We start from the raw sequence: 12,547 nt of genomic DNA, 5'->3' as shown, positions 1-12,547 counted from the left end.
CTGCTCTCCCTGATAAGTTACTTTTAAATTAATTATCTGTGTATATGCTATTTTCTCGCAATAGAATGTAAGCTTCTTAAGGACAAGAACTGTTTAATTGTTGTCTTTTGATCCTCCACACTTGGCACAATGCCTGGGCACATAGTAGCATTAATAAATTCTTGCTGAATGAAGTGGTTTTCTTTTGAACTATATAGCCCTGTTTCTATATTGCTCCACATAAAAATTTCTTGAATTTATTTAAAGCTGCATAGTGATATTTTTATGCATACCCTACAACCCAACAGTTGTACTTACCTTCGGGCAGTCCTCACCAGCATAGCCAGCTCTCACTGTATAGGAGCCAATGTCAAAAACAAGAGCCCCAACTTCATCTGGAAGGATGAAAAGGAGATCATAAGTAGATAGCCAATGAACACGATCATTTTAATATTAAAGTAAGAGTTGAAATGCACTCTGTTTAAAACAAAATGATGTAAAGAAAAAGCTGGAATTAAATACAATGCATTATATTATTAGTAGCATAAATGTGGAACTCAAACAAAAAATGGATTTAATTTAGCACTTGAAATCAAACAAAGAATTCAGCTCTCGTGGGTCCTACTTTTACAAATCACGAGAAAAAATGGCAGTACTGTAAAGACATTTGACAAAAAGGGTAAGAAGCATCCAAAGTAAGAATATTCCATATAAAGCAGAATAAAAGTATTCCAAATAGAGTTTTATGCACACACGGCGCCCTGTGAAAAATAATGAAAATGAAATTACTTTAAGTTGAATCTATTATATGGACCAATAGAGATGAGTTTTGTTTTGGAAACTTTATATTTAAACTCATAAGCAAAAGCTTCCAATTATATTTTAAAATATATCCTAATTATAATTAATATAGTAACTGATAACTAATTTAGTTGTCCAATAATAGCTAATAACAATAACTAATATTTGTATAATACTTACTATGTGCCAGGCACCGTGTTAAATGTTTTACAAATATTATCCCACTGGATCCTCACAATAACCCTGGGAGATAGATGCTATTATTATCACTACTTTACTGATGAAGAAACTGAGGCAAGCAAAGGTTAAGTGACTTGTTCAGGGTCACACAGCTAATAAGTGTCTTGAGGCTGGTTATAAACTCAGATCTTCCTGACTCCAGGCCAGGCCTTATTATCCATTGTGCCACTTAGCTGCCAAAAACAATCAGTCTTCATACTACCTATCTTCTCAATAGAGAATTAATCCCACAGGTTAAGAAACACAATTTCTCAACTGGTACTGTTGGCTCAATTTGCTTATTTTTATAGTCCTGACAAATTGCTTGAAACACTTCCTTTGGCTTCCTTAACTTAGCTTTTCCTCTTGCCTCTTTAGCTTCTTTTTTTGTCTCCTTCACAGGCTATTGTTTCAATTCCCTAACTCTAAAAGTCCCCAGAGCTCAGTCTTCTGTCTTTTATTTCCAGTTAACCTTTAGTTAGCCTAGAGTTTACCAGAAAACTCAGTAAGTCAAAACACCTTGTTCCCATTAAAACATTAGTGTTCTTCCCACCAGAGACCTTAGGAGATGTCTAACTTGTATTCGTTGGCATGATTCATTTGGTAAAAGAGACTGCACGACCAAATGAAAAAAGCATGAGATTAGGAATTAGAAAAGCTGAGGTAAAGTGTCTCAATTCTGCCATTTAGCTGCGTGGCTTCAAAAAGTCAAATAATTTCTGAGTCTCCTTATTTTTAAAAAGGAGAACAATTCTTACTCATGATAGATATACTACAATACTGAGGTCACTTCTCTAGCTCTAAACATATGAAACAATAAAAGCTAAAGTGTTCACGATTTCCCTTAACACAGATCACAATCTCTCTACCACTTAGATGCTCTTCAGGAGGGTCTATGACTGAAGCATTCATCATCATATGGTCAACCTAGTGCTGCATCCCTCTGAACTGAACAGATCCCTGTGGAGAAAAAAGGCCAACAGTCCATTGCTGGACCCACAGACAAAACCTAACCCTCTAGGATTGTAACAGCCTCCTAATTGGTCTCTCTTATTCAAATCTCTCCCAATCCAGTCTATCCTGAAAACGATTTTCCTTATGCATAGATCTGACCATAACATTCTTCTATTCCATTAACTCCAGTGACTCACATTATTTCTATATAAACTTGTCTGTTTAATGTTTAGATAATATCTACCCTACCTACCTTAGAGGGTTGTTAGGAGAATCAATGCAATAACATATTAACTATTGGTAGCACAGTAACGAGTGGTGGACCTGGAGTCAGTAAGGTCTAATTTCTAGTTCAGCCTAAGACACTTACTAGCTGTGTGACCCTGGGCAAATCACTTAGCCTTTGTCTATCTCAATTTCCTCATCTGTAAAATGGAGATAGCACCTACCTCCCAGGATTGTTGTGAAGATAAAAATGAGATATTTGTAAAGGTTTTCATAAGGTTTGCAAAGCAAACTTTAAAGTGCTACATAATAATAATAATAATAATAATAATAATAATAATAATAATGATAATGATAGTTAGCATTTATGTACAGTCAAGTGTTTTGTGACCACAAAATGATATAAAAGTGCAAGCTAATACCAATAATAATTATCATTAGGATCGGGTCATCCTAAATAGTAATCACAATCTTTCAGGCCCTAGGAATCTAGATGGTAAAGAGGATTAACCTAAATGTGTACTAACTCTTGCCAAACCATTTAAATCCTAGATACCAGCTTATTTCCTTGTGATTCATCCGTCTCCTGAAAATCAATTAAAGTTATGATGACTTTGGTTTCATGAGGGCCTATGGCTTTTTGAGAAAGTTTATATCCAATTTTTACAGGTTCAGCAATAAAATTAATATTGTGAAAAGGAAGGTTTTTGTACAAATTAACTCTCTGAATTAGTGATACAGTTCCAGGAACAGGCCTGGGACATTAATTAATCTTTACAACCCCTCAAAGTGATATAGGAATTCTGATGGGCGATACATAAACTGAAACCAGTATGTACAAACTTATCTGTGACTAAAATTTTAGATATATGTAATATATCTAAAATATATCTAAAAAATATCATCTAGAATACATCAGAAAAGTCAATTTGCTTTAAAGGTCCAAATATTAAAGCTGACCCAAAATAGAAGCAATATCCCTAAAATGAAATCCTGTTATAAGAAAAAATATTTGCATACATTTAATGTTGACTATAAGTCAAATTTGATTTTATACAATCCAGTTTTGTATAAAATGGCCTAGCCTAATAAATGAATCAACCAACATTTTTTAAGCACCAAATGAGAGACAGTGTGGCACAGTGGCTAGGCCAATCTTGGAGTGAGGAAGACCTGATCCAAGTCTGGCCTCTGATAACGTGCTGCAGCATGACTGTTGAGGGAACTTCGTTAACCTTCCAGGACCTCAAGCAACTCCCTAAGAGGAGCTATTACACAGAAGTTGTTCTATCTGGGTAGAAGGGATGTCCTCACTAGGAGTTCACTACACCAACAGAATCACAGGTCTACACCAAAAAAAGTTGTCATTGTCTCGATTCTGAGGTTACAAACACAAATGAAACAGTCATTACTCTGAAGGAGCTTATATTCTACTGGAGGAGACAATATGTATTTACCAAAGTTCATACAGAAGATAAAGTAATTTGGAAGGGAATAAGGATACTACCAGCAGCTGCAAGTGAATCATGACTCAATGCAGAAGGTGGTACAGGAGGAACATTCTAGACATGGGGGACTGCCAGTACAAACGCACAAAGATCATGAAGTAATGTGTGTGAGGAACGGAAATGCTACTTAGGCTGAAATGTATAGTATGCAGGAAGGGGAATGACACGTAAGGCTGAAAAGTTAAGTGGGGCCAGGTTGTAAAGGGCTTTAAAACCAAAAAGACTATTATATTTGATCCTGGAAGCAACAGAGAAGCACTGCAATTTACCAAGTAGTAGAGTGCAATTTATGGTCAGGCCTGTGCTTTAGAAACATCATTTTAGCAACTGTGTAAAGGAGGGAGCATGAAGAAACATCAGGCAGGGGGGTCAGTTAGGAGGCTACTGCAACAGTCGAAGGTGATAAGGGCCTACAATAAAGGAGTGGTCAGGTGAGCAAAAAAGAAGGGGAAAGATGCAAGAGATGTTAGAGAAGTGAAAATGACGAGATTTGGAAGCTGCCTGGATAGCTGAGGTATTAACTATAAGACTATATTCAGAATATGGTTTGTTGTCGTTTAGTCATTTTCAGTTGTGTCCAATTCTTCATGACCCCTTTTAGAGTTTTCTTGGCAAAGATACTGGAGTGGTTTGCTATTTCCTTCTACAGCTCATTTGACAGACGAGGAAACTGAGGCAAACAGGGTGAAGTGACTTTACAGCTACTAAGTGTTTGAGGCCAAATTTGAACTCACAAAGAGGAGTCTTCCAAACACTACGCCTGGTGCTCTATCCACTATGCAACCAATGATAATCTACTTTAAAATAGACTATCCAGAAATACACAAAAGGATTGTTTGTGGTGGGGAGGGGAAAGGTTTGCTATTGATATAGTAGCTTTCAGGTACTTTGGGAAAATGTTTTCCAAACTGTTCAAAGACTTGAACAATAGCCAGATGCATGTCATTGTGTTTCCTTAATTAAAATAATGACTTGCACACCCGTCTCATAAAACTTTAGATAGAAAAGATCCTTAAGAACAAAGTGCTCTACCCTACCTCCACCATCCTGGAGCTGCTTCCATCATCTAGAGTTTTAAAAATAAATAAGCTAGAGATAAGAGTCTTATTATTTAAACATTAAAGTTTCATTCATATTTTTGTTATTACTGCTGAAAAAGTGGAAGCTAGGTACTTCAGAAAAACACGTTCCCCACTGGATAGTCTTCTACAACTAGTTCAAAGTAATAGTGATTTTGAAATAATCACACAGAAATTTCCCTTTTAATCCTAAAAAGTTAATTAGCAAACACTCTATACACTTTAAAAAAAGTCTTCCCTTGCCATTTCTTCCAATGTAGGTAGGCAGGGGTACCCCATTACCTTCAAGAAAACAGCTTAAATACCACTTTCTACAAACTCTTTCATGATCCTCCCAACTACTGCTGTTCTACTTCCCTAAATGCTTCGTATTTATTCAGTATATGCTCAAAAATGGATGTGTTGTTTACCCCAAACCACTCTGAGCTCCTTGAGAGCAGAGATTATTTCATTTTTCTTGTCTTTGCATCTTCCTAAATCTAGTACATGGCAGGTACTTAAATTCCTGCTGGATGTTGGACAGGCTATAGAAAATCAGGCACATTAATGCACTCCTGTTGGAGCTGTGAATGGTCTGGCCATTGTAGAAAGCAATCTGTAATAATGACACAAAAAATAATCAAACTGTGCACATCCTTTGACTCTAGGTCTATCCTGTACCTCAAAGAGATCAAAGAAAGAGGAAAGAGTACCTTATGTACAAAAACACTTATAACAGCTCTTTTTTCTGGTAGCATAGAACTGGAAACTATCAATCAATCAAGAATGGATGAACAAATCATACGAATAACATACTAAGCTGAAAGACAAAAAGGCTGAAAGAAACCTGGAAAGACTCATATGAACTGAAGCAGCTGAACCAGGAAAACAATTTATACTAAAACAACACATGCTGGCCGGTCAACTGATTGCTTTGACATTAAATCAATGTGTGATCTTCAGGCAGATCATCTCACCTCACTGGGTCTCAGCTTTTTCACATGTAAAAAGAGGACCTCTAAGTGGCTCACATCCTATAAGTCTGGTATGCAGTGCTTTCACAGAGGAAGAAAATTGAGGCTTGAAGAGATTCTAAGTATAACTTGCCTATGATCATGTCTAACCTTTGGTTCAGTATTATTCCTGCCGTATCATTTTGTTTTTCAGAATAGTGACATTAAGGCACTTGATACATGCTTCTTAACATTATGCTGTATTAAAGGCAAAAAGTTATAAACTAGAAATGTGCTGGTTTTCCAAACCATCCACATGCCCACAATGCTTGAGCTACTTTCCATTGGAATTGGGTATAGAGAAAGACTGAGGGGGAGTAATTAACTGTTCTTTCAAAGCTTCAGTATTTCATCAAGTCAAAGACAAAGCACAACCATAGGAGTAGAAGAGTCTGATGTGGCTGTTGTTCAATGCTAAATAAAATGAAATAATGTGTATTATGGTATAGCTCCCTTAGCTAAGGTGCAGGAAGGCTAGGGGGAAGAGTTAATAAAGATAAGGCAGCCAACAATGCAACTGGTGGGAGCCCCTTATGAACACAGGATTTTAGAAGCCTTAGAAATCATCAAGCTGACCCTCTCCTTTCAGAGATGAGAAAAATTAGGTCCAAAAAGGTTAAGTAATGTCTCCAAGGACATAAACTAATTAAATGGGGCATACAGCCTGAAAGCCATTTCTTCTGACTCCCAGGCCCACTGTTCTTATGACTACCTCACTTCACAAGGTGCACAGAAAAGTTTAGCAAAGACTTCTAAGAACAGAATACAAACTTATAATCCCATTCTAAATCTCCTGAACCCCAGGAGCTTTTCCAACTGTATCCCAAGAAAGAAAAAAATTTCTGAGAGTCAACTGTCAAAAAGCATCTACTGCTACTGCTCAGCCCTGACAGGACCACGAATCCTTGGCCTGTGTGCAGAAGTGATGGTGGAAGGCCACTGGCCATCTCTAAAAGAACCACGGGGCCTCTATGGACCTCAGAAGAGATTCTACATCTGTGGTTCTTAACCTTTTTGTGTCATGAACCCCTTTGGCAATCTGGTCAAAACTAAGGACCTCTACTCAGCATGTTGGCTGCTGTTTTAAGTTATAATCAAGGAAATGCTACATTTCAGCGAGAGATTAGTTAAAATAATGTCGTTTGTCGCAGCTATCGTTTTTTCCTGTTCAAGGTCATTGACCTTGCTGAAATCTAGCCATAGACCCAAATTAAGAATCCCCTGGTTTAGATGATCTCTAAGTTTCCTGAAACTTTCTATAATACCGTGATGTCTTGATTGTTACTCAGACAAGGGATGATGGCGTGGAGAGGTCATCCCCATCATAGTCAGTGTAAGCTCATTCTGCCAGGAAGAACACACCATCACCACCCGTTTAGATCCAGCCTTGTGGTGCCTAAGACATTGACAAAGGGCATTCAAGGCCCACAAGGTATCAGCAGCCCCAAGCATCTCCCACCACGACAGATGGAGGCACTGAGCGCTGAATTTGGAATCCCAAGGCTTGGCCCTTCCCCTAGGGAAGCCCCTTCCCCAGCCAGGCCTCGGCTCCTTCGTCTCTGGGAGCAGGGACGACCACTGGCCTTGGCTCGGCCACTGCTCCCTGGAGGTTCTGGACGGGGGGCGTTGGGCCCCCAGTGCCCTTGGTGGGACGCAGGGGTTGGAGGCAGAGTCTTCGCTGGGTCCTGGGGTCCAGGCGCCCCGAAGCAGGCCGCACATGGCCCCCGGGGCGCTCCGTGGGCTCCTGCCCTGCCCGGGGGGCTCTCTGCTGGTAATCGCCGCCCCCGCCCCCATGACCCGGCCGCCGCATGGTGCTGCAGGCCCCCTCCCTCCCAAGCCCAGCGTTCTGGGGGCTGGTGCTGGGCGCCAGAACGCGGATGGCTGCCCTCTCTGGGCCTCGGGCTCCCGGGAGCTCTAGCGCCCGCGGACCCGCGCCCTCCCCGCTGCTGTGTGACGGCGCCCGGCCGCTGCCCTCTCTGGGCCCCAGCAAAGGCCGGGGCAGGCCTTCCGGCAGAGGCTTCGGGGCTCCCCTCTCCCCGCCTCCCGGAACGGCGTCGGAGCGCGAGGATGCCCTCTCTGGGGCTCGGCGGCCCGGCTCTCTCCCGGGCCCGCGCGGCCCGCGCCCGCGCGCTCACCTCCTCCATAGACGCCGCCGCTCATGGCTGCTGCTGCCGCCGCCGCACTGAAGCAGCCCCCGGCCCCGGCCTGCCCGGCCCCGGCGCCTCCTGGGCTCCAGCAACCGCCGCCCGCCCCCCGGCTTCCCCCTGAGGTAACAAAGCGCCGTCCGGCCCGCAGCGCAACCACACTGCTGCCGCCGCGCCACGGGCCAATGACGAGCGGACAGGCCTCCGCACCTGCCAATCCGAGAGAAACGCTGCCCCAGCCCGCAGCCGCCTGACCAATAGAACGTCCCCGGGGGGCGGGGAGACAGCCCAGCGACGGAAGGGGGCGGAGGAGAGACCAAGTTGGGTTGCAGCGTGGAGGGGGCGGGGCCTAGAGGAATGGGGCGGGGCCTGCGAAGGGGCTAGGCGGGACTTGCCAAGAGCGGGAGCCCCAGAGACCGCACGAGTCACCTGGTCCCACCCACTCTTTCCCGGAGAAAAAGGGACTCGCCTGACATCATACAGGCCGTCGGGGCAGAGCCCGAGTGGGGAGCCGCTGTGACCTCCAGCTGCAGGCTGGAAAGCTCCAGCTGCTCGGGCTGTCTCCCGAGGTCCTCCCCTTCTCCTATAGATCTGCACCCGTGCTGGGACTCAGTGCGTCTGAGTGGACTGGGCGCCGCCCACTTAGGAAGACCTGAGTTCCAATCCCCCCACTTCGGATATGTGCTACCTGGACGACCCTTTGCCTCAATTACCTCGTCTGTAAAATGAAAAGGTTGCACTCGATGAAGCACTAAGGTCCCTTCCGGCTCTAGATCTACGACCCTCGAACACGCTTGATCCAGCGGCTCCTCTCTGGTGCATCTTTAGCTGCACCAGACCTCTATATGGTCCCCACACCCATCTACAAGTAGGCTCAGGTGGGCGCTTACCCGGTGCACGCACCGAGTAGAGGGAAGGTAGCCTTAGGGTACTGAAAAGTCAGCTCCGGGTGCGCAGGATCTGCTTCCATTCGGCTGTTTCATTGTCGTACCCAGTATATATCACCCTGTGTGGCTTCTATTGGGCACTTAATGAATGCTCCTAGAACTGAATTGAAGCTGTACCACCACCGCATTTCATTGTGTGCGTCTGGGGAGGTTAGCTTGGCTTTTGGAGCTTCTGGCTAGAAGGTAACAGGGCTGGGACTAGAAAATCCCAGAACTCCCTTTGATTTGGGCAAGTGGCCAAATATATAAATGCAAACGACTTTGTGGGTGACAAGAGAAAACACAGCAAAACCAGGCCTATAATACAGAATTGGGAGGCATACAAAATGTGGGATCCTTATTCTAACAACAAATACTTCTTACGCATCTACTGCCTGCCAGACACTGTGCTCTGAGTCTTGAGCCCAAAGACAAGAAAGAAACAGCCCATGACCGTTATAACATTAGAAAAAGTATGACATGTTATATATGACATTAGAAGGACTATGTCTACAGACAGATAAGAGACTAATAAAAAAAAAAAAAAGCAAAGCAAAAGACACCGGCCCCGAGCAGTTTTCCAGAGGTGGTCAAGTGCCTCTCCCAGGCACCAGCGTTGGTACCTACAGAAGCAAGCCAGCCTTTTATGTTACACACTGAAGCTACCCTACAAAGCCTGGGAGCAGTTTTATATCAGGAGAGCAATGGGATTCTGAAATTCATTGCATTTGCCAGTAGAGGGCATACTAGTAACGAGACTTGTTCTATGCATTAATTGGAGTTCTTGGCTTTGAAACAGGCTGCCCTGACAAATTTTTGAGACTGAGCATGGAGCTCATTTTCAAATATGGGCAGTCAAAGATCTACTGACCTACTCCAACTAGCTCTAAATTGTATGCTGCCTGCTGAGATGGCAGTCATTAGCCAAGTATGCACTACCATCAGGGAAGACTCAGGTTGGTCAACAGCATTTATTAAGCACTTGTTATATACCAAGCACTGTGCTAAGCTCTGGGATACAGAAAAAGGCAAGAGTCCTTGCTCTCTAGCAGCTCACTGTCTAATAGGGGAGAGCATATACAAACAATTATGAGCAAACAAGATATAGACAGCATACTTTGGAAACACCCAAGAGAGGGGAAGATTAAGGATGCGTCTTGCAGCAGGTGAGACTTAGGGGCAGCTAGGTGGCGCAGTGGACAGAGCTCCAGCCTTGGAGTCAGGAGGACCTGAGTTCAAATATAACCTCAGACACTTGACACATAGTAGCTATGTGACCCTGGGCAAGTCATTTAACCTCAATTGCCTCACAAAGAAAAGAAAAAACAGGTGAGACTTTAGCTGAGACTTGATGGAAGCCAGAGGGAAAAGATGAGGAGGGAGAAAGTTCCAGGTATGAAGTACAGCCCAAAAAATTGCTCAGGGTTGGGAGACGAGTGTAATGTACATAGAACAGGAAGGAGGCTGGTGTCACTGGATAGTAGAGTATGCGGAGGGGTAGTAAGGTCTAAGAAGACTTTGAAAGGTAGGAAGGGCCTAGGTTCATCGGAGGGCTTTGTAAGCCAACTAGAGGATTTTATATTTGATGCTGAAGGCGATAGGGAGCCATGAGAGTTTGTTGAGGAGGGGCGGGGGATATGTGACATAGTGAGACCTTGCTTTAGGAAAATCACTTTGACAACTGAGCTGAGAAGGGACTGGAGTAGAGAGAGATTTGTGGCAGGGAGACCCACTGGCAGACTGTTGCCATAACCTAGGCTACTTTTGTCAGCAGCCATAGTGATATCCTACAGAAAGGGTAAAGGTGATAGGTTACACACAGGTTTCTGGGCCACTAATGTGGGGACTTGTAGCTGAAAGTTTAGGACTTCCAGCAGTCACTGGATACATGGATCTTAATCATACTGGATAATGGATCCCATGATACAGTTTTTAAAGTAACGATTTAGCCAAAAAAAACGAGGGTGAGACCCTCAAGGCCCTTCATTCTCCAGAGAGTACTTTGCAGAAGTTAGAGCTACGAAATGAAGTTCTGTGCCAGACCACTATTGATCCAGCCCCAGGTTAAACGAAGCAGATGGCATTACCAAGGTATGTTCATCTACGGCCATGGAATCTCTGATGATTTTGGACATGCAGGTCAATGGACAAATCTGGAGCTGGTACGAAATAGACTCCACTGGCCAAGATAGTAGTAGATGTTTGTAAGGCCTATGAGATCTTCACGTTGTGAGTCACCATCCACTCAAAGCCATGACTTCTGTGCCCCTACTGATATGTGTACTTCTACTAAACCAACAAGACAATATATATGTGCAAAAATTCCATCACCTACCTTCTGGTGTTAATTATTCAATTTAACAAGCATTTGTTAAGAACATGTTCTTGTGCTCCATGCTGGGCTGGGCGCTGGTGATACAAAGGAAAAAAATGAAATGGTCCTTGACCCAAAGGAACTTAATATTTCACTTGGAGGAAATAACATGTCACATAAATAAATGTAGAATATATACAATATGTAAAATATATAATATATACAACATAAATACAAATATAAAATATGTACAAATAAGTGGGGGAGGGGGAGACTAGCAGCTAGGAAAATTATGAAAGACCCCTCTAGGAAGCAGCATTTAAGCTGAGGCTTGAAGGGAAGGATTCTAAGAGATCAAATGGAAAGAGGAAGAGCGTTGCAGGCATGGGGGATGTTAGAATATTCATTATAATAATGACAAGGGACAGAGATTGTGTGATCATTGATATCTATCATCTTTCCTGATCTTTTGTCCCACTTGTGCAATTTTTTTTTGGTCAAAATGTATAGGAAAGAATATAACCCAGAAACACAATACATTGAATGATGATGATGATAACTAGCATTTCTATAGTGCCTTGTATATGTCAGGTACTGTGCTGAACGCTTTACAAATATTCTCTTATTTTATCCTCACAACAACCCTGGGAGGTAGGTGCTATTTTTATCCCTATTTTACGGCTGAGGAAACTGAGGTAAATGGAAATTAAGATGAGAATATCTGCCTTGTAGGAATCTGAAGGGGGAAAAAAGTCTGAAACACTCAAATCATTCCAGGTTCCACTAGCAGTCTTTTATCTGGAAAGAAAAGTTGGTTTAGAGGGCGTGTTTCAGACTTCATCTCCCAGCCAGCTGCACCACTGCAGACAAGCAAGTGTAGAGAGAAGCTTCAGTTGAGCTTTCCACAGCAAGGCTGGTACACCGGAGAAACTCCAATCTGACAACCAAAAAAAAAAAAAGACAGCTGTAAATTGCAACTACAATAAATCTATCCAAGGAGAGATTTGCTTTTAAGGTAAGTGTTTTCTCCCATTTGATGTATATAGTCTTCTGACTGACATGTTATTCTCATTTGGAAAATCATCTATAATTTGTGGTCAGCTTGCTTTTTGACGCATTATGGAGCTCAAATGCTCCGTCTGAGCAGGGTGGGTTATGCCATTAAAAGAGACAGCAAAAGAAATTAAGTTACAACCAAGAAATTCAGCCTGCCATGATTTGTAACATGTCAGCCTGTATCAAAGTGCACTCTTAGGGCTTTCTTACATTTTACCATACAAAATGTATGACTCTAATGAGATTATTTGCAATGGAGTAGTGGACTTGCTAGAGAGGGTTTGGTAAGAAGGAATTTATTCAGCAGTAATGGGGATTAATAACTAAGGATCCTGCAGGTTTTCATTAAT

General features: G+C 42.8%; 1 protein-coding gene across 1 annotated transcript in view; it reads right to left on the bottom strand.

Annotated features, from left to right (window-relative positions):
- The window catches only part of ACTL6A (actin like 6A), a 28,291-nt gene extending 20,258 nt beyond the window's left edge, over window positions 1-8,033 (bottom strand). The window contains exons 1-2 of the mRNA XM_020980752.2: window positions 7,893-8,033; window positions 298-374 (exon numbers count right to left, since the gene is read on the bottom strand). Of these exons, the coding sequence (XP_020836411.1) occupies window positions 298-374; window positions 7,893-7,917 (102 nt within the window). The 5' untranslated portion in view covers window positions 7,918-8,033. The remainder of the gene's footprint in view (window positions 1-297; window positions 375-7,892) is intronic.
- Window positions 8,034-12,547: the final 4,514 nt, after the last annotated feature.

This window comes from Phascolarctos cinereus, unplaced genomic scaffold (genome assembly GCF_003287225.1).
Source record: "Phascolarctos cinereus isolate Bilbo 61053 unplaced genomic scaffold, phaCin_HiC Scaffold_7;HRSCAF=346, whole genome shotgun sequence".
NCBI lineage: Eukaryota > Metazoa > Chordata > Mammalia > Diprotodontia > Phascolarctidae > Phascolarctos > Phascolarctos cinereus.
The sequence above is the reverse complement of the archived record's forward strand: the minus strand, read 5'-3'. Positions and strand labels throughout refer to the sequence as shown.